The sequence below is a fragment of the Larimichthys crocea genome, chromosome XX (genome assembly GCF_000972845.2).
Source record: "Larimichthys crocea isolate SSNF chromosome XX, L_crocea_2.0, whole genome shotgun sequence".
NCBI lineage: Eukaryota > Metazoa > Chordata > Actinopteri > Sciaenidae > Larimichthys > Larimichthys crocea.
In genome coordinates, this window is record NC_040030.1 from 9,454,693 (window position 1) to 9,480,881 (window position 26,189).

Here is a 26,189-nt window from a genome sequence, read left to right on the forward strand (position 1 = left end):
CTAAACATCCGTGCTAGCAGCTAGAAGCTATAAGTAATGGACAAATGAAATACTTGACTTGAAGATGGCACTAGATTAAAAGGAAATCACATAAGCGGTTACAATTCATCCTCAGGGGGATATGAATGTCTGACAAACTAATTTCATGGCAATCCATCCATGAAAACAAAAAAAATAAACCTCATGTTGGTGCTGGATGAAAAGTCATGGAACTCATTAGGATTCATTGTCTTTGAACCATCAATGTCTGAAAGCTATCTGATAGTTATTGATTAAACTGTTCATCACTGTTCATGGTGACCATTTCTTTGGTAGAAGGTATTTACAATGAAGGCTGTTCAATCACTGTGGGTTGCTGGCCTATTTCCACCATTGTGTCATGGTGGAGGGAGAGATCTCAGATCCTGCACTGTGGCTAGTTGCAACTAGAAGTAAGAAATGATTTTTGTCTTTAGGTGAAGCAACCTTTTAATAATAAAGGTTTAAACAAGAGCCTACCTGGCTGTAACGGACTCTTGCTGCCGTGTGTAGAGCTGGTTCTGGACGATTTGGAGGATTTGCTTTTGGTTGGTCGTCTTCTCCTGCCAGTCAAGGTTATAACTGGCGGGAGCACTGCGGCTGGAGGAACCTACACGGAGACGCAGAGAGAAAAGAATGGTTGCTTGCTGCATACTGTATGTAATGTGACATTTATAGTGTCTGCACTGATTGTAAGCAAGGTGGGTTACCTTCCCGAGTTTGGTAAAGAGACTGTCTATTTCGTCCTTCTGGCGGGAGTGGAGGGCCTGAATCTCACGCATGTGTCTGGTGGTGGAGAGAAGAAACCAAGAATAAGAGGAACAGGCAAAAGCGAAAGTGACAATGAGGGGAGGAAGCAAATAGGGAGAGGAGGTGAGACTGGTTTTCGAGGAAGTTCTGAACATCCCTTTTCAAGAAAAGAGAAAAGAAGAAGAGAAAGAAGTTATGAAGGAAAGTGAGTTCTTGACCTCAATCTAGAGGGTGAGGAAAGAGGAAGAGGAGAAAAGAGAAGCAGAGCACAGCAGACTATTTTTGGGGGCACAGAGGGAGGAAGACATTCGAGAGCAAAGTCTAGTTTTCTTTAAAGCAGTTAACCTCAATAACAAAAAAGTCTTGATAGGGCAACAGAAGTGTCGTTTCTGTTTTCTTTTTTGAGAAGAGAAGAAGAGATAACTTACTTTTCTCTGAGGCGGCTAACTTCCCGCTTGAAGTCTTCATCCTCAAATTCAGAGTCGTTGTCACTGCTGATGTAGGAGTTATTGAAGGAGTTGTTGTTTAGACTTGGCAGTGAGGTTTTATGAATGGAGTCTGGACTCAAAAACTGCCCAGGATCACTGGGTCCGTTGGAAGCCTGGGCAGCGGGTGGGGGGGCCTGCCTGGACTCGAGGCTCTGCTCCTGGGCGCGACTTACTGAGAACCTACCAACACGGGCCTCTGGGTTGGTGGTAACCTGATATAAAAGAGTAAAATACTGGATGAAATAATATGTGAATCGAAGGTGGGACCAACAAAAGAGAAAAGCTTCTGGTTGTTTTTCAGTCTGTGCAGTGCCTGTAGCAAAGAAACCCCTGACTCATTTCACCACAAGATCAAAAACAGGAAATACCTGGAAGCGTCCGATGGTAGTGGTGGGCTTAGGAGAGGGGCAGGGTGAAGTGAAGGGGGAGGGGTGGTGAGACCCTCCCAGAGTCCTTTTGGGGAGCCCATCTACAACATCTCCTCCTTGTCCTCCTCCTCCGTCTCTCAGTGGAGACGAGGAGTCCTTGTGCAGTGTATTCTCTGGGCTGGAGAGGCTGGAGGAGGACGAGGAGGAAGAAGACGAGGAGGACGACGAGGTGGTGGAGGATGATTCAGTGCAGGCCGGGTGGTTGACAGTAGGCTCCTCAGCAGCTGGTGAGACCTTATCAGTGAGAAGAGAAATACAGCATTACTTAGCCGTGAGTCTTAAACTGTTCAACACGTTTTTTCTTCCTCACTAAAATCATTTGACACAACAGATCTGCTTTCTTGGGTAGAAGGGTTTATTGTTAGGAAGCTGCCTGAACACTAATATCCTGAAGGAAGGACATGTGTAAAATAGTGTAAACAGATCCATTTCCAGCTTTTTCCAATATATTACTGAACAGACTCTCAGGCTACTCCTGTAAGATATTCTTAAACAATTTTAAATATACAGAGAAACAGTCTAGATGTGTTCACAACCTGTAAGAAAAGTTTATAAGAACATATAAATATGTCTACCATGGTGAAGAAAATGCGTGAGGTAAATCTTACCTGAAATCTTCCCAATTTAATTCCAGCACCAGGAGAGGACACAGCTTCTTCTTCCAGAGAGAAGGGAACTGAAAGTCAGACGTTACAAATATTATACGGGCAGACAAAACGCAGACATATAGATTAAAAGATTTATGAATACACATACTTTGTCCAACTAAAGGTATTCCACTGTGAGAAGCCTGGGATTAGCACGGAGAGAGAAAAAACAGGTTGAACAATGTCACTGAATTAGAACAGCCTGTACATTATGAGTTAACAGGACGATATCCAAACACATGCGTTTACCTGTGTGTGTGTGCTGACAGGAACAGTCTCTGGGCTCAGAGCTCTCCTCAACTGAGCATCCAGGTCCTCCAGAGGCTGCTGGGACTGGAAAAAGACATGATATACGCAGAAAAATAAGCAAACACAAACACACAGACTGAAGATGACTGGATCAAATAAAGCACAGATCAGCCAAAAGCACACGTACCGACATTCAGCAGGCATGAATTTTTGTCTAAATCAATGATTTCAATCAAAATGAGCTCATTTAAATTTTTGTCATAAAGGTTTGGTCTGATGTAAGGCATAATAGTGGAGCTAATCAGAGCTCTCTCCTGTGCTACCACACACACAAACACAGGTTAGGCGATGTAGAGGGCATACAGGGTATTTTATTCTCCTGGGCATTTTAGCTGCAATTAAAAAGAGAAATCATTCAAAATCGAATCCCGCCTGAGCTTTGACTACGGCAGGATAATCTTAATAAAACAGGACAAGTCTCACCCATGAGAGTTACATAAGGGATGAGAAGTAAATGTCTGCAACTTGGCAGGTCAGATTTTATAAAGGAGCTACAAGTCATATCTTGCTATTCCAGTGGATAAATGGGAGGTCTATTTTTGGAGGGCAGCATTCACAGCCACAACAAAACAGTCTGGAAATTAAAGTCAGTTCAGTGTTCTTTCTGCCCTTAAGTACCTGGTTATTCAGCCTGCCTGTCTGCAAAAGTAGAGGCCCTTTAGGTAGCTGAATGCATCTATTTGAAGTCACATTCTTTCCCCTTGTCGAGTCATTTATTCTGATGTGTTTTCTCTTGTTCAGAATGCAATCTTTTTCTTTTCAAGTAGGATTGGTTCATGATTTTGCTAGCTTTTAAAATTCACTATAAAGTCAACGTCTTTTTGCATAGCAGAAGCTTGATTTACACACAAGCATAAGCAATACAGGCTCAGTAACATTACATTGCATTGGAAACTCTAAAAATGAGCAAAAAAAAAAAACACCTGTATTAGACAAGGTCCAGGGAAAGATGGCAGGAGTTCTGAAGGAGGAGAACTGGCCTAATCCCAGAGACAGAGAGGTGATGAGAAAAAGGCAGAGTTGGAGAAACGAGAGAAAAAAGATTTGTAGAGGAGGTTATAAGAATGATGCTCATTGTGGAGAATGTTAAAAGAAATTTACATGCCAGATGAGTTATAAAGAAAGTGAGTAGAAACATCTTGGAACTCCTTTAATTTCTAAAACTGGGCTTGACAGAATTTAATAAATAATACAACAACAAATGGTTTAACTCGATCTAAAAACGTGATGACGCCATCCACAGCTAATCTGGATCACTTACCTGTACCCTGGATAAGGTGGGTTTGGATGGAGTGGTCTGGCCAAAGGATGAAGCAGGGATGACTGTAGATGCTGGAAATCAGTAAGCAACATTATTAAAAACAAAGGTTAGCCGACACAAACACATAAGCAGAAATACATTCATCCACCTACCGATCTGTGTAGGGGTGGAGATAGGTGTTCCCGGACACTGGATTGGAACAGGTGACCCCAGTGCTAGACTGGAGGGTGGCTGAGGGGGATTGGATGGCTGGCTGGAGCCAGGTGTGGTAACAGATGTGCTGGAGGTAGAGCAGGGGCCCATTGGGGATGAGGTACCTGCCGCTGAGCCTCCAGATGCAGGGTCAGCTAAGATGTCTCCCTGGGTGGGTGGAACTCCTCCACCCAGGTCCATAAAGAGAGATCGCAGCTTCTTCTCCAGGGCTTGGATGTCATCTGGTTTGCCTTGGGACTCAGTGGACCCCTCACACCTGAGAAAGATATCAATGACAAAAATGTAGGTGGGTATCCAGGTGTAAAAAGTAAATAAAGTAAAGAGGCTGAATATCAACCACCACTTACCTTGCATCGCATTCCCCACAGTGTGTGTGCGTCTGCCCAGGCAGGGCTGCTGTCTGCGGCTGAGAGTGGACCAAAGTTGGTTGGACCGAAGGAACATTTGTGGTCACTGGTTGGAGCCCCACAACAGAGGAAGAGGAGTGAGGGGGAGAGGGGTGGGAGGCGGCAGAGGGAGCAAGCTGGGGGCCTGGGATGGCAGTAGTGGGGATGACAGTGGAGGAGAGGGTAGGGGTAGAGGAGGTGGTGGGAGAGACTGACTGGCGATCTGAGGAGACTTCACTGGCTGTAAAAGTGGAGGAGGGAGGGGAGGATACACTGGGAGCAGTCTGAGTGGGAGGAGGGGAGGTGAGCATTGTTGGGGGGATGCTCGCCGTTGGTAAAGTGGAAGGTACTGAAGTAGCAATGACAGCAGAAACAGTTTGAGATGGAGGCGGTATGAAACCCTGGGGCTGAATTGGTGCTTGTCCCTGGACCTGCACCTGTCCCTGAGGTTGGGGCACAGCCTGCATCCCTGGCTGTGAAAGTACCTGTGACTGAAGGATGGACTGATTCACCACAGTAGGAGGAGGCGAGGAGGAACAAGGAGGGCAGACAGCGGGCACAGAGGAGGGGGTGGAGGAGGTGGAAAGGGCAGGAAGAGAGGGCTCCAAGACCTGCTCCTGTGCCTGGATTATATTAGAAGGGACAAGACCAGCAGTAGCATCCACAGTAGGAGTGACTGTGCTAGCCTGTGAGGGGACAGAAGCTGCTAGAGGATGCAGAGGAGGATGGGTGGAGTGGATGGAAGCCGGGGCGGTGCTGGGCCCAGTATCAAACTGATTCTGGTTCTGTCTGAGCTCAGAGAAGGCTTGTTGCAAACTGATTGCTCCAGCAGACTGGGACAACGTCAAACCTTGACCTGGAGTCTGAGATGGAGCTGGAGCCGAAGCTGGGGGAACTGGAAAAAACAAGAAACACTTTTTTTAATCAGTTCATCCTGTAGTCCTTGACCTAACTAGTTTTCACTGACTTGTGTTTCATTTTCCACATAGGACAGGTAATATGTGCAAGAACAGGAGGTACAGTAGTTAAAGGGGAACTGACACTGATTGTATACATGAAAGTCTTGTTGTGATGTCTGGAATAGATTTAAATACCATGTAACGTTGGGTTACAAAGAAGGCTGTCTTGTGACGGCTACATCAGTAACTTAGCTGTAATTCGAGGTTATATTCAGTGTGTGGAGAGGGGAGGATTGTTAACCACTTATGAGTGTGGCTACCTTCAGCCTAGTATGATGCAAAAGGTATTTTTACATTTTTCAAATAGAATAATATTTAAATTCCACAATATCCAAATGAAGATCAGATACAGCTTTTTATATTCCAGTTATCCACCATGGTAATGGTATCAATTTCAATAAACGTCAGTGGGTTATTGCATTTGGACAGAACATTTGGGCAATTTCCTCTAAAAGCATTACAGCTTAATCTGATAAGTGTGTGCGTGTGGCAAAGTGTACTGTCATTTAGTGTGCATCTGTGTGTGTTTAAAATTAAAAGGAAAATCCTGTTTTTCTATTACAATTATTTTGTACTTCTTTCCTTTTGATAAAATATATTTAATCAAAATGTTATCAAACTTCTAATGCTGGAGTCTAACATGGTAAGAAACATTAGTGTAGTGCTGTATCATACTTTTTGGAAAAGAAAACAGCTGAACTGTTTGCTGAGCTTGAAAGGTCACACACACAAGCCTGACCTGTTTCTACAGGAGGTGCAGGGGCAGGAGAAGGCGAGGTGGGAAACATTTGCTCCTTCAGCCTGGCTTCAGGTACAGGACTGACGATGAACCTTCGACCTGCTGAGTGAACCACTTGTGCGGTTGCACTGGGAGGGATGTCTGGGAAGAGATGAATGTCAATACACAACATATTTATTAATCTCTGAGAATAAGAGCTTTGTGGATGCAAAAAAAAAATGTCTATAGATCTGGTAGGAATTCAGTCCTGTGCTCGAGGACATAGGTGCTGCCCTGTTGTCCCACAGGAACTCAAAATGATGTTGTTATTGTTAGGCTTTTTATATTTTTCATCATTACCTGGCATGGGGACAGATATAGCAGGAATCTGCTGCTCTTTATCACCCGCCATCTGTAGATCAACAAGACAACAATATGTGCAAACACGCACTAGACACACCAGCAACGTAAACTATGCATCAGCAACTCTCCAAACTAACAAACAAGGAAATCTGAAAAGAAAGAAAGAAAGAAAGAAAGAAAGAAAGAAAGAAAGAAAGAAAGAAAGAAAGAAAGAAAGAAAGAAAGACAGACAGACTCAGTGTTTTATTTACCTGGCTGTTTGTGTCTCTCTCCAGACCCTTCTCATCAGCATTCTCTATCACCTCTCTGACCTGCTCAATGAACGACTCCCTCTCACTCTCCAGAATAAACTCGCTCTGGACCTGGACACAGACATACACACACACACATGTGTATAATATGTGACAGGTTTATACTTTCTTTTCCAAGCGTTGGCACAGAGGTGTAATTTCCCCCTTGTGTGGGAACCTGGTGATGAATCTCTCAATGAAAGGGCAAGAGCACAGCAATTATATGTACTTCAGTGGTTTTGGATGACACATGCTGGCACTTGTGAAGCATATTCCAACCTTTATACAGAGCTGTTCATATTGCTGCAGAGAGAGTTGATGAATCAGAGTGTTGGAGAAAATGAAGAGATGGTGTGTACCATGATCTGGGCGATCTCCTCAGGGTTGTCTCCGTCCAGGTCAAACCTGAAAGTCACCATCTTCCTGTTGTGGGTCTCCAGCTGACACTCTGCTACCCTGTCTCCTCTGTTGGAGATCTAGATGCACACAAACATGTGGAAATACAATTAGAAAGAAGGAGACAGAAAGTAAACAGATGATTATCTTGATTAGATGTTTCTCATTACTTTTAATGAAACTCATAACTCCTTAACAACCAATAAATACCCACAGTGGTACAACATAAAAGAGAATTTATTGTTTAATTATGACTTCATTTCGAGGGCGTGCTATTACATTGAGGACATTGAGTTTCGCCTTGGAGAGCTTCTCATGCCGTGATCGACTTCGTACTGAACGTCTCTGATGTCGCTTGGTGGAGCGACCTTCATGGCGACCTCCTCCTCCTCCCTCGTTGCCGTCGCTCAGACCCGAAGTCTCAGAGTGGCCACTGAGGTACAGAGGAGGTATAGAGGGCACATTTAATAAGATAAAAAGACATAAATATAAACTGACTAATTTTGTTTAAAGAATGTGGCATCACTTCAGTAACTGTGTGCGTGTGTGTTGGTGTGTGCATTTTACCTCTCTATAGATGAGAGAACTTGAGGTGGCTGTAGTTGGGACTGGGACAACTCTGAAGACTGAGAAGCAGACTGAAAGACACACACAGACACGTGAAAAAGCACATACACACACAATCAATATGATCACTGTCACCACCAAACATGAGGGGTCAGCAGGAAAGCATAAAATATAAGCAAAGTGTCACAAAAGTAAGAAAGAAAGAAAACTGAGTAAATTGCACGGTCATGATTTAAGAGTAATGAGGACAGAAGACATCAGAATTGGGCCAAATAACTAGAGCATTGAACAAAAGGAGCAAAGCAAGAACTGCCACAAAAAAGAACAGAAACTGAATTGTATTCGTTACGTGCACAGGATATCTCCAATAACACATGCAACCCCGTCTCCTAATTAAAGTTTTCAATCATGATTTAAAAACAACATGGTCCAAGTCAGAACTGAGTTCAACTAAGGCAACTCTTGGGCCAAACAAAATCTGCATACAGTGACTGATTGATTCAATTAGACATCATTTATTTGTGGACCAATCAAAATTGTCTGTTGCAGCTTTCACAGCTGTTTTAAATCTTGCTTTGAAACCACACACACAGCCAAAGAAACCTCTCCAACAACAACTCCTTGATTGTGGTATACGGTATCAGTGATGCTCCACTCGTAGGCAAGCCACGAAAGTTATCCAACACAGAACACCAAACTAGTTATTCTACATAAATAAATCAACAGTATCATGATGACTCTCTTTATTTGTAAGCACCACATACAAGTGTCAAATACCCAAGATTTGAGACATCAACTGATGTTCAGAATGCAGCTCTAGTATCGCTGCCATTCAAACTCTTATTGCAGGGTATGCAGAATATTGGGCCTCATGCAAGAACCATTCAAACGAATACATTGATATCTGGAAGTATTACAAACAAGTAATTTGAGAGTGGTCCAGACAGGTCATGTATTGTGTATAGATAGTCTGCCGTCCTCCTGACTAAAGAATCAAAATGGCTTATTCTGAACAAAAATGTAGTTCAAATATGATACTTTGACTAAAAATTAAATATAACTAAAACAAACTCAATACAAAATTGATATTCTCTTTGCAATATCATCACTATCATGGCTTTTTAGACTGAATTTTTACTGGCATATTTCAGCACAGAAACTCACATTTCAGTAATCTAACTCCAACACTCTCTTTATTAACGTGGCTGTCCAGGATCATCTTCTGTCTGACTGTGAACACCACCTACTGTAGGCTATAATGTTTTCTTATCTAATACCTCCATGAAACAATACCGCCTCTCATATTAGTCATGGACTGCTTGGCTTCAGAAAGGCAGGTCCTCTAATATCACTCTGGAATGGCAGAATTTGATGTATGACAGCAGGATTTGAAGCTCTGCATCTTCAAATTCTACTTTTTTTGGTGAAGGAAACTTTCCCCACACATGGAGGAAAAGGTGAATCTTACATATGCGCTTATGTTATGAGAGTCTGGTGAATCCGACTTGAATTGCTTGTATGAGCAAACCACCCAGAAAAAAATAGGAACGTTTTAGATAAGACTGCAAAAATGATCTTGCATTAGGCCCAGTACAGAACATGCATTCTAGAAAGCTTCCCTCCTGTCTTCCCTAACAAATACATATCTCGAACCACATAAACAATGTTAAAAATCCAAGGGTCAACAAAGTGATTTCAAGCAACAGCCTATGGCATTCAACTTTAGAAAATGTGAGCACAGTGAACAAGGACAAGACATCCGCTTGGTGGGTTTGACTGTCCAGTACCTGGGGACGGGCTTCCATGGGAGTATCAGGCGGGGCGGTGACTACACTGATGATTGGCACCACGGCTGCCAGTGGCAGAGGCGCAGGTGTGGGCACAGGTGGAGGAGGAGGAGAAGGAGGAGGAGGAGAAGGAGGAGAAATAATAGTAGGCACCACCCCAACAGAGAGTGACAGAGGAGAGGGAGGGGACGCCACGACCACTGTCGGCATGGTGACAGGGAGGGATGGTGACGGAGAGGGCAGGGTCACCAAGGAAACGGTAGATGGAGTTACACTGGGCTGAGGAGAGGAGGAAGGGCCAGAAAGAAAAAAAAAAGGAAGAAAGAAGAAGGTAGAGGAAGCAGAGGACAGGGGGGAGTAAAAAAGTGAGAAAAGGGAGGCAGCAACATCACAGGGAGGACGAGGAAGTAGATAAACCCGGTAAGTGATCAGATGTGGTGCGTCAATCCCCTTGGTAATGGAACAGTGAGCTAAAGCTGGTCTTTAGTTTAACTGACTTCACTGATGAAAAAGATGAACATTAGCTGGTGAGTCTGTGTCGTGATAAATCACGTTAAAATTAAGACATCAAGATAAAGAACCATTCTTAGTTCACTGACCCATTACTGACACGTCTGACTCTGAGACCCTCAAACAACTTTCCGAGCAAGACAACTGGAACATTAATCAAGCCTGTTAGTGACAACAACTCAAATGAAACGACAAACTCTGCGACAGGACGACTGTGTAAAACACACACGATTCTAAGATCATGCAACCACAAACAACTTCGAGCTCTACAGACAAGGTACAGTAGTGTGTGGTAGTGGAAGAGCAAGCAGATTCTTTGTGCTATGTAGACGAGCACCATATGTAAAAATGCAGACACAGACCTATAATTGTTTCCTCACACTAAGACTTTACAAAGTGATTTAAGGAGTTATGTTGAGGCAAAAAAGTCATGATTTAGAGACAATGCATACACAAATAATTTCATCTTAACTAGGGTGGCAAGCAGGTGGAAGATGTTAGATTCAAAGTTATGAGGCCCTGGATGAAAGATATGCAAAAACTGATTCCAAAAAAAAAATAAATAACAAACTTGTAAAATAGTCTAAATGAACTTTTCAGATAGAGAAAAACTAAAGCTGAACACATGGTGTGGTGATTTAAAGGTGCCCTGTGAAATTTCTCATAAACTAACTTTTGGTGTCTGTCCTTGAAAGATGTGATCCTCACAAAACTTTTGCAAAAGGCAATTTTTCTTAAAAATTTGAAACCGACATTGTATTCATCAACGTTTACTAGCAGCTGTCTCTCTCCCTGCTGTTGTTGGCACATTGCTGTGTGTGTATTATTACAGCAATCACTGTCACTCACGTTACCGTGTGCATGAGACAAGCAAAGTTGGGATCCATCAAAATAAATAAATAAATAAACAAACTGCTTCATGGTGCTACGGTCAGAAAAAAATCTGCAGGATACCTTCAACTACACCCCACTGTAAGTGTTGGTATATTTATGTAATAACACATATCTAAAAGGTAAAAATAATAGCCGACAAGAAAGTTAAGCATAAGCTTAACTGCATTTCTCACTTTGCAGATGACATATCAATTTACAGAATACTTCCTACCTATAAATCTTTAGGTGGAAAAGAATCTAAACAACATAAATACTTCTTTTGTTTCTTTAACACAATACCATACTGTATACTTGTCTGAATATAGATACTACACACCTTTTTATTATTCTTCACCTATTTTCACATTTAACTGTTCATTAATAAAAAATGTGCTGATTCATGCTTTTAATCAGATGTTTAGTAGGAGCTAGTAGGATGTATGGTGAGAGGAGATTTACTGATGAGAAGCATCAACAAAAAACAGAGCTGTATCCAAAAGGCACAAAAACAAGAGGGATGTCAAACAGATTCACCAACCAAACCAATCACACAGATACAGAGTTACTTACAAAGATGCACACATCCAAACACACTTCACATTAGGATTGACACACACAAGCACATACGTACAGCATATCCACACATACTGTCATATATAATGGTACCTTAACCAAAGCTAGCTGAGCAGCTTGGTACAGAAGAAAAAGATGTTCTATACTGGGAGACGGACTGAGGTCAGAAAACTAAACATACACATCCATGACCAAACATACACATAAACAAACCCAGTGATCAATGCAGGCAGCATGCAACAGAGAATGGAAAGAAAAACAGAATCAACAATCTGAGCTGACAAAAAGTTTATAGTGAAAAAAGTAGCACTTCATGCCGTGCAAACCATGCGATTATAACACACAGACCAAGAATGTGAAGTGACAACATGACTCACTCAGTGGCTGAGTGACATATTTAATTAAAGTAAGTAATTAAATAACTGCCTGAGAGTCGAATTGAAGAGTCAGAGAAACGTCTAATCAAATGACCTCTGAGTGTTTTCTAAGTACTGTATATGTGCGTCAGTTTTTTTCTCCCCACATGCAATATGTGTTTTGATTTATGAACGCAGTAGGGAGACCGTGGGAAACAAAATGACCACAGAGTTGTTTGGAACTCAAACTATCCCTGAGGCGTATTAACGAAAACTAATGAGTCAGTGTTTTTCAGATTGGCTTTGAGCATGCATAATTACTATATGTATAAGCAGTTAGCACCTGTTTTTGAAGAACCAGTGTCAGCTCGTGTGCATTTTAAATGTGTTATGAAGTATTGCATTCCATATAAATGTATTTCATTAACAGTGCTACAGGTATATAATGTACCTGTACAGACGCCTGCGGCAGAGATGTGTGTGTGGGGCTCTGAACTGCTGTGATGCTCTGATTGGATGAAACAACCTGGACAAAGGGAAAGAGTGGGAGACAGAGAGAGGAAAGATGAGAGAAAATTACAGTATATAAATGTAAACATTTACATGCATACCAATATCCTTTTTAGGTTTGATACTTTTGAGCTAGCAAAGTTCCCAGTCATGTCCTGCTTATAATAACCGGGATAACATCAAATCCCAGTTATGAGGAACCAAAATTATATGGAAAATACCCGCTGGAAATTTATCTCATTAAATTTACTTATATAATATCCCCTTTATTGTAATTTCCTGGTTGGTTGTTAACCAATTTAACAACTTCCGTGAAGTTTGTAAGTTCCAAAATGAGATGTAAACCATGTGTTACAAAATGACATTTTAAAATGTGAAGGTTATGTAAACACAGTGAGTGTATTTATGTTTATTTTGCTAGTTCACATAATAAAGCTTAATACATTCCATGTTTTTCTGACAAGAAGCATTTGATCTCTGATTAACATCCAATTTCATGCTCAATCATATCAGTTTAGGGGTACAATGAGTTCATAGCTGCGGTTTGTGCTGGGGGCAAACACAGCTCTTCAAAAAAAAAAAGAAAAACCTGCGGTATTACTGCAGGGTAAAGTGCCAGCTCCGTGGGAGTGGTTACTTTGAAGGAAAGGCAACGACTTCAAAGAGAAAGCAGACGAGCTTTTGCAGAATAAGCACAAAATAGTATTATTTTTGCATTTTATCTTTGTGTGGTAGGGGATGTGGCATTAAAAGTTTGAGAGTTGAGCTGTCTTACCTGTTGGGAGGTTCCAGGAGGAGCTGGCTGGGTGGTGGCAGAGACCAGAGGGGGTCCTGGAGAGGGCTGGGGGGTGGGAGTCTGAACCTGCTGCTGAGAAACAGATTCAAAGGAAGACAGGCAGAAAGATGGACAGAGAGGAAGAGATGCGATGTTGTGGTATATAAAAAGGATGGAGGAGAGAGGTGAGAAGTGAAGAGATCGGCAGCAAGGAGAGAAAAACAAGAAATAATCAGGACATGTTTGTAGCTTGTGGACCAGAAATTATACATGAGTGCAAACACAAGGTACCTCCGCTGTTCTCTAGTGATCAGTTCTAGTTTTCTTCTTGTGTATGCACACATGCACACAGATGACATATACGCACATTGATCTATTATGGCAACAGATATATGCACACCAATACCTACGGTATGCATATACACATACACACAGCTTGTAGTGTAGCAGGTACAACAGTACAGGCACATTACTAGGGTTAGGCAGGGTGTAAGTACAGGGGTTTTCTTAACATGCAGGTCAGACCCTAAATGATTGGTTGCAATAACAAGCCAATGAACCACAGAGGAGAAGCCGGAATACTGACACCAAACACTAAACTAAATCACTGATCTTAAATATAAAGATTGAAAACAACTCACCACTGTTTCCCCTAAAAAATACCCAACACAGACTTCACCTTTCTTCATGATTATGATGACCAACTCAACCAAAAGCATGAAACTCTTCTGTCATGTGTGCTTTTTATGTGTTTAATGACATTAATAAAATTTCTAAGTCAAATAAGTTTTCATCCTGAGACTGTATGACCTGTCATAAATAGCACCTCTGTTGGACTCTATATTGGGTAAACAATGATTTTTATTTTCCTTAAGTCTGATTGGTATGGCAAGTTGCAGGGTAAACATTGAATTACCTGCAAATTTGACAATGTACAAGAGATTTTACATTTTTAGTAAGCAAGCAAGGTTTTCCTTCCTGTCTTCTTCAAATAGTTTACAGCACTACAGGACAGCGACATACGACAGTAATCCCCATTCTATGGACTGAACCCTTAGAAGGCTGTTTGCAACTTGCTACTTGTCATGAAGCCCGCCCTCACAAAGTGTGGTGGGAGCTTACACAAGTATATTGCACCGGACACAGCTACGTACCTTTTTCTAACATCATAAGCCGTCACCAAAACACAATAAAGACTTTCACAGCACAGATATCTAATAAATAAAATTTATAGAAAGATAGAGAACTTAAGCTCAAAGGACACTGGAAGAAAAACACATATAATAACAGATAAAGATTGAAGAAATGGGAAGAGAGACCGATGATCATAGTGGTTCAAAGTAAATAATGAAAAAAGTAAAGGTGACACTAATAACATCAGCATTCTAAGGGTTTAATGAATTTGAACTGTGACCTTTGAACCTTGCGTAGGAAGTTGATTTCCAGTCTGCTCAGGAAATAACAACACAATATGCTATAATAAAGACCTGACTTAAAGCCAAGATCTTTACACAAAATAACAGAAAAAGTCTAAAATATACAAATGAAATGTCTATCTGCATGGTTACATTGCTCAGTTTGTCTAAGCCCCCGTTTTTTGTTGTATGTTTGTGCGTTTGTCTGTACAAATCAACAAAGTCCTGCAGCTTCATCAAACTTCAATAATGCCCTTTTAATAACATACTATTCAATGTGTTGGTGTTTTTAATATATACACAAGGCTCACCATTTAAGGTACTTAATGTTGTCTTAGAACCAAATGGACTTTGGATTTGTACGAGGAAAAATTCAAGTATACCACACATATAGTATACTCTTACAAACACACATTTCTCATATATATTCATATATGAACATACAGACAAAATTTTACTTACTTATATTGACAAATAAAAAAATAAAAAACACAACATAAACACAGAAAGAAGGGGAGCTTAGACTGCTTGCTTGTACGCCGGAGTTTGTCTCAGAGACTACCTTCTGAATGTTGCTTTAAAAAAACAATTATTACTTGACTAACAATAATACAATGTTTATTGTTTTGGTTGTACCCAGATGTGCTCTGGGTCGTACTCTCATCGATAAGTCTTTAATGCAGTGGTGCCAACTAAAGTCAGGCAGTAAATAATGTGAGAAGGCAGACCGTGAGACTCACTCTGGAGTGTTAATGTGACCAGAGGGGATTAAAACTTAAGACTATATGATGACAAGTGCATCAGCTGGGGCTCCTGGGTCGGTAGGGTAATAAAAACAAAACAGGGACTGGTATAATGGCCTCTGGATCAAATTACTGTTATAAGTGAATTCAGCTGCTTTTTATAGAAGGATTCACTCCACTTGATTGATTACATTCTTTTCTTAGTTATCTAAGTTAGTTGTTTTATAATAATACCTGACTGGCAAATTACCTCCTGGGTACAAAGTCATGAAAAATAAATGTATTAATTGCATTTCCAATGTTACAATCTATGAGATGGGATAAGAGCATTAAAAGCCATAATGTGGCTTTATGATATGTTACCAGCTGGTTGTGAATCTTCACTAAAAAAGCAACTTGTGTAATTTCAACTAGTAATTGACCCAGAGGTCTAGGGGTGTTTTTATGGTCTAAACTCAGTACCAGAGTGGGGTTAGCGGCCTGCATGGCCAACAATGACTCATGGTATGTCATATCGGGTTGGGCTGGTACCACCCCGCCATGCCGGGCCCAGGCACTCTGGATCAGAGACTCCAGCTGAGTTGATGAGACTCCCCCAAGCGGAAGCTCGGAGGATGGGGTGGGAGGGAGAAAGCTCTGCATGGAGGGTGGGTGTCCCTGGGGATCTATGGGAAACACTCCGGCGGATGAATCGTAGAGCGCAGCGGAGGATGAGTGAGGGATGGACTGAGCGGCTGAGGAGTCGAATGGAGGGAGGAGAGGTGGGGGAGGAGGTGACTGGAACTCCCCGGCATCAGAGGAAGCCAAAGAGTCACTAGAAGGTTCTGGGCTTCTGTCTTTTACGGTTAAACCTGTGTGGTGAAGAAGAAGACTTCCTGGAGGTAAGGGAAGCTCGGGACTGACATATGTGTACAGCTCTTCTGTCACTGGTTGTAGACGGCTGTACGTGCCTGAACCACCTGATCCGGTTCCGGGGCTGTCATCCAGGGGGAGGTCCATGGAGCTCCTTCGGGCCCGGAAAAGTCTGGATGCCAGGAGGCTTGGGTCTCCGGCAGCAGCTGCAGCGGCAGCAGCTAAATGGAACTCAAACACGCTGCCACTTGATGGTGGGGCGTCAGCCATTACCGGAGGAGCGGAAATAGGGAAAGCAGAAGTGGAAGCATGCTGTGGTGGAGGATAGCATCCATCAGATGATGAAGAAGGAACAGAACCACCGGTGGACACATTCATGGGAGGTAAAGGTGTAGGGATTGGGCTGTGTGCACTCATTCTTTGCATGATGTGTGGGTGCAAGAACCCTGGTTGCGGTGGTGGAACAGGATCAAACACCAAACTAGCAGCTGCAGCTGCTGCTTGTCTCTGCTGATGGAAACTCAAGTGGCCAAGCTGATGTGCAGTCATTGGGTATCCTCCATATGCCATTGCTTCATAATGGTCCAATAAGGCAGCTTGGTTAAGACTTAATCTCCTCACTGCTTCCTCATGCTCTGCTCTCATGTCTTTATAGCCGTACATGCTTGGGTCCGATTGTCCTGGGAGATGCAGCGGCTCCCCAACACCAAGTCTTTGAGCAGCTGCTGCAAAACCAGGATTTACCATGTAGAGAGATGGGGGCTCTACACCCTCCATGCCCGAAAAGGGATGTAGGCTGCTCCCATAGCGAGTGTAGGCAGGCTGGAAATGTCGGGTATGCGCCTCCAGAATGGACGTGCTCTTGCGTCTCTGAGAGTTGTAGGCCTTAGGAGGCCCAGTGGGAGGAGGTGAGAAGGAAATGGGCCGCTCAGGGATTGAGGGGAAGAAAATAGTAGTGGGGTCTGGGAGAGTTGAGAGGGGGATGCTCCCTCCTGCTCCTCCTCCTCCTGCTCCTCCACTGTAGGGGTGCGGCATTGAATGCTGCTGCGACAATGAGATACAATGGATTTAAGAATGAGACTCAGAAAATGAGAGAGAGAACCACAGCAAAGACCCACATGGAATGGAGAAAATAGTGTGTTAAAGAGCACAATTTCAGGAGAATACCAAGAGAAAAAAAAGGGACATATATTCTCTCTTCACATTAGAAACATGATGATGTGGTTAAGACAACACAAAACAACAGCTGTAAAAAAAAATAAAAATAAAAAAATGATGAAGTCAACAGGTAATGTAAAGATGCAGAGCTGCAGTAAAGCAGACAGATGGAAAAGTGACAAGTGACAGACTGGTACAGCACAAAGACAACCAGCCAACTGATACAGCAAAAGTGGTAGATACAGCCAGAGCTCACAGGTAGACACGCAGTGAAGCAGTGAATACAAAGAGAAGAAAGGCCAAATGCTGGATCTAATCGCAATAATATCCTGAGTCATCTGCAGTCAGGAAAACGGGATTTAATCACAGAGCTTCTCTCTGCAAAATGTTCAGTAACTAAGCAGTTGCAACTTCAATAATGTGTAATCCTTATGACAAAATCTTAATGAGGAGTTTGGCTGCAGCCTGTGCTTGAATAATAAATTGTGTTAGCCCTTTTGTTCAGGAATGAATATCAAAACAACAAGGGGCAAGAAGACTGATTCATGTTGTGATGCTGATGATTTTTTTTAAAACCGTCTAGACAAGATTGGTGTTTAGCATGTTGTCTTTTACTTGTAAAAAGGGGGACGCTGCCATAAGACACATTCTTTTGCAATTTAATCTCTCCCTCCTCATTTCCTGTCATCTTTCTACTGTCGGCTTCTTCCTCTTCTGAGGCCTCAAAATACCTTAAAACCACTTTGATAATTTTGCCTGTCAAATGAGCGGTTTTCTTGATGGCAGAAGCACATGATATTAAGACATTTGTATCATAGAAGAAAGTTAAAGCTAAAGCCAGTCAATCTGTATTTTAAAGAAATGCATAGTGGTCTAAAAATGGGAGAAAGAGAGTTAAAGAGAGGTAGATAAGTAGAATAACAGACTCACAGCAGTGTCTGAAAGCAAACCAAGTCTGAATAAAGGTCATACCAGTATACTTACTCAAGATAAATGTGTCACTTAAAATGCTTTAAATTCAGAATATAGATGTAGGATTTTTATACCAACTTCATAATATATGATTAGATTTCAAGCTAACGTTTAGTATTGGCTCAGCCCACTCAATTTAACCCCTCTTGCTACACAGTTAGCTCTTATTAAAGATCTTGTTAATATCTTAACTATTAAGAGGACGGATGCTACTGATATGGTACATATCATACATATATTCAGTAAAGGACGCTGGGAAAGCTGCAGTGGTGCTCAACCTGTTCACGATTTTTTGTGTGTGTCTCATCTTGCATCTGTTCATCAGCAAATAAATTCAGTGTTCTCGTTTGGTTCTACAAGGAACAAAGCTGTAACAAAAAACTGTGCTGCATCAACATGAGTGATACAAGCTGGTTCATTAACAATCCTCGGTCCAACAGTTAAAGAAGTTACTGGTTTATACAGCACATTGATTTTGCCACTGCTTTCCATGTACAATGATGGTAAGCATTCTTCTGGAGTTACAAAATAAAAATAAAAACTTTTTCAGACACCGGTGTGGCCCATATCCCTAATCTTTCTGCCTCTCTCTTCCTCTCTGATTCTCACCACCACTGTGGCCTTTGGAGATTACGATTGTGAACCTACAGGGGTGGAGAACAGAGCAGGTAGGCTGGCCCTCCGTTGCCTGGCCCTGGGCAGAGAGGAGGCAGTGTGGAGGGGTAGCACTGTCTCCAGGGCCTTGGAGAGGCGCCCGGCGAATGTGTCCCTCTCAGGTGCGAGAGGCATGCAGGGGGAAGTGGTGGTATAGGAGGATGAGGAGGACAGGTCTGGAGGAGGGGTGGAGGGCTGCTTTGGAGGAACAGCCAGGAGTGGAAGGGCATAGGAAAATGAGTAAGAGGAGGGGGGGACGCAAACAGACATGCTACGACTTCGACGACGGCGCAACGCAGGCTGTAGGCCAGGGAGGGGTGATGGAAGAAGGTGGGATAAACATGAAAAACAAACACAAAGAAATTAAAAACATAAAAAATTACCTAGACATAGAAAACAGCAGCAAAATTAAAAGATAACAAAAGAAAAGGATGAAGTAATGAAAATCAATTATATGATTACAAAAGTTACCAAATAAATAGTGATAGTTAGACACAGCTTTGCATTAAAACTTCATGTTATTTCTGACAGAACTTAATAAAGTTTACAGATCCTAAATTATTCAAGAATTTAGAAAAAAAGGGAAGATCAATGATTTTGTAGGAGTAACTGTTGCAACAAACAATTCATAAATAGAGTGAAAGCTTTACATGTTCTGTATCATACTGTTGAATTGAAATGTAAAAAAACACAAATAGCAAAATAATATAAAGAAATACAGTGACAAAAAGAAACATAATAAAAGTAAAGACAAAATAACTAAATAAACAAAATATTAAATAAAAGGCAAGAATGATTTTTCAATTGAATTAAGTAGTAATAAGATAAACTGGTCTCCAAGAAATGACCCTTATGAGGAAATAAGCCTTCTAAGACATGTTATGTTACTTCTAAAAATAAGTCAAAACCATAATTTAATCAGTGATCATCCAGTTGGACACTAAATCAGTATAGCTGCTGGTAAACTGGAACATTCGTAGTCAAAAGGTCACCAGATAGAAAAGACTGGGCTGGGAAATTAAACGAGAAATGCTCGCCCCTCCATTAGTAAGTACTTATAAGGCACCCTTCAGTGTAAGGAATCTGACTCATCTGCTGCTGAAAGGTCAGCCATTGAGGATTATGGGTAAAAACAGCAGGTCTGCTTGTCAAACATCCCCTGAGTGAATGAAGGAAGCTAAATAAAAATCACAGGCCATAGGAGAGATGTGGAAACCATGCTCAGTCAACACTATTTTACATCATTTTTCAACAGTGAACAGACAGGCAAACCAACAAAAGTTGCATACTTCTCATTTTTAAATTAAAAAAGCGATTGTACTGTAGCAATGAACACGCTTTTAGTTGTCTATATTTGCACTCTGTGATGACATCAAACTCTTATTCCTCAGTTTAATGGAACTTATTCTAAGTTGCTTTGGAATAGACATGTGAAAATCTTTGTACTTATTCGTTATTCATTCCTGAATATGATGCTTCTGCATGAACAATGTAAAAAGCATGGGAGGTTGATGTGTTTCTAAGCAAATATGCCGATCAATATATAGAATATGTTTAAAAAATTTGAGAACAAAGAAATATTCAAGATTACAACTGTACCAAAAATAACAGAAAATGAACAAACAACAGATGAGGGAGCATTAAAAAACATATAGGTTTGAATATACAGAACAAGAAGGATTGAGGGGAGGAGAAAGAAAGAGGCAACTGGTTGATAAAATTACAGCATTGATGAAAAGTGGGAGGCTGAAGAGTTACTTAAATACTTCTAAGATGAAATACAACAAAAACAAAAAAATGAATAGTTAGCTGCCACATGATGAAATCCAACTGTTGACTACCACAGCTCTACTGGCTGAGATCAGACTGACAAACATCAACTAACTGATTGTTTAAGTCAAGTAAACACCTTCTAGTTCTCTTCTTCTTCAGGTTGAAGGTGATCACCTCAGACCCATCAACAACACTATTATGTGCATTTAGTTCAACAAATACCCCAAATCCTACTATTCACAAACACTGCAACCTTTATTCCAACTCACTCCAAATACACAACACAATGCTCACTTCAAACTGACGAGTCATTTTCAGCACACCTGTGAGCTCGGGTGCCACTCACAGATGTGTTAAACGTGACCTCGTCCTCACAAGTGCAAGAGAAACCTACACGTGCGTCATTTGGATGACAGCGCAAACTCACCATTGGCTGCGGCGGCTGGGCATAGCCTGGGTGCTGCTGCGGGTTAGCGGAGGGGGTGGAGGGGTAAGGGGTTTGGGGTTGCGAAGGGGGCTGGCTGGAGGGGGGGCAGCTGTAGGACATGGTCAGCTGACCCAGGTGGGGGGAGTCTGAGGAGAAAACTGAGGAACCTTGGCCACTGTCCATACCTCCTTCAGCTGAGAGAGAGAGAGACAGAAAGACAGGGTGACCGTTTGTCCCGTCTCTCCTTATTCTTCTCATTCTCTATGGTCTGATAAATGACGTCTTAAAGTAATGACTTTAGCAGTCCCAATTGAGTAATTACTTACAAAAATGAAAGTAATTTTCCTGCTGGTTTGAAAAAAACATCAGCCATAGGGGAGCCTGGGCTGTTTATAAAGGGCGCAACAACTTCAATAGCATACAATTACAGGAAGGAAGAATTCATAGATCGAGTGTGTTTTCAATTTACAACAGGATGACTGGAAATTGTGCGCCGCATATGAAAGGTAACTCAACAATAGCTGCCCCGGATTTACAGGAAGACAGTGACAATATGATACGGGAATGGCCTACTTGGTTCATGATGATGATGATGGGTGTCTCCCCAGCAAAGATTTTGTGAGATATACTCAGTAATGTGTCACATGTTTTTTAGTGATGGATGTGCAGGAGGTAATCTCAATTTATAATATGTGAATATGTTTTTTGAAACCTAAGTAGGGTCTGGGGTTTGTGTTTGAATCAAACATGACCTGTAACCATGGAAAAAATCTGAGATCTTATTAAAGTATGCATAAAACATATTGCTATACATGAAGCCATTGGTGTTCACAGACTTTAGCTGGCTGAAATATTTAAAGAGAAAATAGAAAAATGTACAGAATGTGATGATGCATGATGATTACAACTGCGTGTGCTTTTGTAGTTTGTCTTACATGTATGCGAGATGCCGGTCTGCTGATAGTGAAGCTGCTGTGGCTCCACTTCAGTCTCCTCTGCCTCTGCCTGCAGACAAACAAACACAAAGTGCATGACTCCACAGTCAGATACAAAATTCCACAACTGAAAAAGGGACCATGTGGACTCTCTTCAGGTGGAAGTGATGCATGAATGTTAAAGACAATCCTTAAAAACATCCTTATTTACTCCTGATCAATGTTACAAAGACACTAAACAATATACATGCAAACTGATTTATTAAGAACTGATTTGATCTGACAAACATTAATCTATGCTTACGAACCTGTGTGTGTGAAGATTTAAGTGCCTCTTGTTGGAGTTGTTGCTGCTGTTGTTGCTGCTGTTGCTGCTGTTGCTGCTGCTGTTGCTGCTGTTGCTGCTGCTGCTGTTGTTGTTGTTGTTGTTGTTGCTGCTGCTGCTGTAGTTGCTGTTCAGTCTCCAGTTTTCTCTTCTCCTGTTCCTCTCGTACCAGCTGCCTCTGTTCTCTCTTCCTCCGGATCAGAGACACACGGTCCTTAATAGCCTTCGCCATGGTCTTATGGTCGCCCTCAGCAACATAGCCAGACTCAACCTGTGGAATTTTAAAACAAGCGTAAAAACTCTGACCCTTTGTCATTTCATGCATAAATCCCTGACTTTCCATGTCTTCATGTCATGTAGTTATTTCTAACCAACAGCCTTCCCTTCTGTCTATTCTCTCTTGCTCTCATCAATGACTTCCTTCTACTACTTGCACCACCACCTGCCATAATTGTACATACCATTTCCTGGGCCACATCTTCAGGGACATCCTTGTTCAAGTCAAAGGAAAACTCGATGGCTTCGTTGTCTTTGTATTTGCCTGCAAAACATGTAACAAATGCCTGATCATGCAGCTGCCTCTCTGTTTTCTTGGGAGTAATTCAAATCTATGGTATAAATGTAATGTTAGTCGCCAAAATAACAGCTTTTATTTTTCAGCAATCATTGCCAAATTATGACAAATATGAAATATGTTTATGGGTTAAGTTTCTTTCTTTTATGTATAAAAAATTGAATTCAGTGAAAACATAAAATGATTCTTGCCTTTGAGCTTCTTGACGTCTTCTATCCTGAGCCAGAGTTTGATGGCAATCATTTCCCCATCATCCTCCTCTGCTAATTCAACCCTGACCCCGGTGTCTTCCTGGAAGAACGCATGGTTCAACAGGATCTTTATAGCATACCTAGAATCAGAAAGAGACCAAAAAAAGAGATTTATTTCTTGATACTTGATGCCAATTTCAAGAACAGCAATGCCTTGTGAGGTGCACTGATAAGGTAATTGGATAGATGTGGCATTTAATTTATCGGTTGGGAATCAAAACATGTTGACATGAGTCACGGGACAGCTTTTGAGATAAATTTCATATTGTGTTATTTAGTTTGTGGGCTAAGACTTATGATAGTTCTTAAAAAAGAAAATAAACACAGTTAGGTGTCTTTGATGAGAGAGTAAAAGAAGAAAGGAATTTGGACAATAAGGAGAGGGCATGAAGAAAAATAAGAAAGTGCAAGAGAGGGAGAAGGCTCAGGTTTGGTTAAATTTCTAAACTGTTGACAAATGGGTAAAGCAAATGTTTTGGGAGAACAGAGGACTTCTTATTTCTGACCAAGGAGCTATGATTGCAAACAGGATTAGGTGAGGTCACACAGATGCTCAATGTGCGATTGTGATCTATTTTAATAAAGTATATAATTAAATGCACGTTGTCTATGAATCTCATGGTGTCACAATACAGTCCATCTATAACAACCAAAAAAAGATGTGTGTGGACTGTGTGTGTGTGTGTGTGTGTGTGTGTGTGTCTCACCTCTCATCTTTGTTCGTTCTGATGCAGCCCTCTATAATTTCCTTCACCTCAGGAATGGCTACCTTGTCAAAACTGCCAGGCTTCACTCCCTGCACGCACAGAGAGAAGAGCAGTGAAGACGAGGAACCTTTTACAGAATAGACACAGAGTTGTTCACGAAAAAATCAGGTATATAAGCTTTCTGGATTTTTGAGGAGAAATTAAAGCACCCCGTGTTCTTTCTTAAGGATTCTCTGAATTTCTGAATGTTAGAACACGTCATTATGTTGCAGAAAACAGACTTATGTTGGCTTGCTGGTTTTGTTTTGCCTCTGTATGGAATGCAAAATTCATTCTTCAGAAAAGAAACATCGAAAATAGGAGAAATAAAATAAGGGTATAGTCTGAAATATGAAACTAACTGTAAATATTAAACTAACAAATTCCTATTATAAACTGCAGGATGAACTGACTGACTGAATGAATGACTGACTAACCCTAATTAAATTAAATTCTGAAATTCAATTCGTTGAGCCACGCTAACACAACATTTTGCTGTAACAAGGTCATATAAAGGTTGAACATTTGATAGACAGAGGTCCTACAGTAAGAGACCGTTCAGGGATAATTCCCACATAAACCCAGATATCTTCCCAGGAATAAATAATGAATCACAGCTGCTCAGCGCCAATTAAGACAACCAGAGACCCTTTTGATGGATAACACTAATAAAAGGCACCAGCAGGGACCCATTCTGAAGTTTGGCAGTATGAAAAGGCATCTCTGAGGACTTGGAAAATACAACTCTGTTTGCAGTAGAAAAAAAAGAAGCAACTGCACCCAGCGAAAACAGTTAAAAGACAACGTATGACACTGTGGTGTGTACTTTGATGTAGTTTGATAGCTGTGGTGTATTGTGGTCTATATTTGTATGTCTGCTGATGGTCTGTGCTACAGTAAGTGAGTTGTACTTTATTTCCATATCTGTAGTATACTGTGGTTTTATGATACTGAAAGTTTTGATTACACTATGTGTAAAAGCCCAACAAGGGACAAGACATGTTAAATTGCATTATCCCTATCAAATTAAAAATCAAATCATAAAGGTTCGAGTGTTTTGTGATACGAGGTACTAGTACTTGGCACTCACAAGTAACTAGGAACAAAGAACCTCTTAAGACCGTTCACATTTTAGGTGCACCATTCAGAAGCCGAACACTGAACAGAAGTTCAGCTCAGTTCACGGCTCCCCAGAAGGCATCCTAATGACCAGCCCATTTGTTCAAACATGTTAATGGGGGAACCAAATAGAGACTGAGGTAAAGGGGCTGAAACTCAATCCTAAATAAATAAGAAAAAATAGCATTTCTCTATCACATGTATGGAGGATAGTTTCTAGTAAAACATGTTATCAAATGTTTGAATGTTTGTCAGTGTAAAATCTCCTAGTATAGCAGAGCGAACAGGAAATGCGGTTGATAAAATCAGATAACGAAATAACCAACAAGACTTTTAAGTAATTACCACACATCAAAACTTTTTCAAGCAGATATCGCTTTCCTAAAATCACACAGAATCGATCAAACACACAAACTAAAGAGAGATTGAGAGCGCTCACAAAACAAAACACAAGGAGTAACTTACCCAGAAAGTACTGAGAAAAGCAGACTAGAGACCTGTTTGACTGACAGATGTCTTGGGAATAGTTCTGGCTAACTAACACACAGAAAGACTTACTGACACTTTATCTCAACCTGTTTTGCCAGCAAATGACCACCTCCTTCTGCCCCTTTCCTCCAGCCCCGTTTTCCTTCCTTCCTCCTTTCTTGGCCTTTCTCCCCTGCAACCCCCCAGTTCACCATTATATAACAACCCCCCCCCATCTCTCTCTTTCTGTGTGTGTCTCTCTCCCTCTCTCCCGCTCTCACACACACAGCTGTTTTGAGATTCCAGGGCCAAACAAAGTTAGGACTGATGGAGGAAATAATGATATTAAGTCTGACAGAGAAAGGGAGGATGAAGGAGAGAGAAAGCACGATTTCAGTTTAACAAGGCTGATTGGAGGTAAGGAATGTTCCATGAGGTATGTCAACAACATTGCAAATCAAGATATTTTAAGATGAACCATAACGTATATTCCCACAAAACCTGCTGCATTACAGTCATACAAAACAATACAAGGGGCCTCAAACACTGTATGAAATATATCAAGATTATACTGGATACTCGTGGTTTCAGTCACCAAAT

At 41.3% G+C, this 26,189-nt stretch overlaps 1 protein-coding gene across 12 annotated transcripts in view; it reads right to left on the reverse strand.

Annotated features, from left to right (window-relative positions):
* wnk1b (WNK lysine deficient protein kinase 1b) overlaps window positions 1-26,189 on the reverse strand; it is an 86,286-nt gene that overhangs the window by 11,933 nt on the left and 48,164 nt on the right. For 4 of the 12 annotated variants that reach the window (XM_027272312.1, XM_027272310.1, XM_027272307.1 and 1 more), the window contains exons 6-33: window positions 23,964-24,052; window positions 23,197-23,336; window positions 22,893-22,972; window positions 22,415-22,702; window positions 22,107-22,176; window positions 21,172-21,365; window positions 18,966-19,271; window positions 15,798-17,231; window positions 13,178-13,270; window positions 12,344-12,418; window positions 9,581-9,859; window positions 7,794-7,864; window positions 7,506-7,659; window positions 7,190-7,306; window positions 6,792-6,902; window positions 6,538-6,589; window positions 6,199-6,339; window positions 4,462-5,395; window positions 4,054-4,370; window positions 3,902-3,972; window positions 3,564-3,620; window positions 2,581-2,664; window positions 2,441-2,474; window positions 2,293-2,360; window positions 1,625-1,918; window positions 1,197-1,468; window positions 729-804; window positions 499-628 (exon numbers count right to left, since the gene is read on the reverse strand). In XM_027272312.1, coding sequence (XP_027128113.1) covers window positions 499-628; window positions 729-804; window positions 1,197-1,468; window positions 1,625-1,918; window positions 2,293-2,360; window positions 2,441-2,474; window positions 2,581-2,664; window positions 3,564-3,620; window positions 3,902-3,972; window positions 4,054-4,370; window positions 4,462-5,395; window positions 6,199-6,339; window positions 6,538-6,589; window positions 6,792-6,902; window positions 7,190-7,306; window positions 7,506-7,659; window positions 7,794-7,864; window positions 9,581-9,859; window positions 12,344-12,418; window positions 13,178-13,270; window positions 15,798-17,231; window positions 18,966-19,271; window positions 21,172-21,365; window positions 22,107-22,176; window positions 22,415-22,702; window positions 22,893-22,972; window positions 23,197-23,336; window positions 23,964-24,052 — 6,031 coding nt within the window. The remainder of the gene's footprint in view (window positions 1-498; window positions 629-728; window positions 805-1,196; window positions 1,469-1,624; window positions 1,919-2,292; window positions 2,361-2,440; window positions 2,475-2,580; window positions 2,665-3,563; window positions 3,621-3,901; window positions 3,973-4,053; window positions 4,371-4,461; window positions 5,396-6,198; window positions 6,340-6,537; window positions 6,590-6,791; window positions 6,903-7,189; window positions 7,307-7,505; window positions 7,660-7,793; window positions 7,865-9,580; window positions 9,860-12,343; window positions 12,419-13,177; window positions 13,271-15,797; window positions 17,232-18,965; window positions 19,272-21,171; window positions 21,366-22,106; window positions 22,177-22,414; window positions 22,703-22,892; window positions 22,973-23,196; window positions 23,337-23,963; window positions 24,053-26,189) is intronic. The other 8 variants (XM_027272308.1, XM_027272309.1, XM_027272315.1 and 5 more) reach the window with 8 other exon arrangements.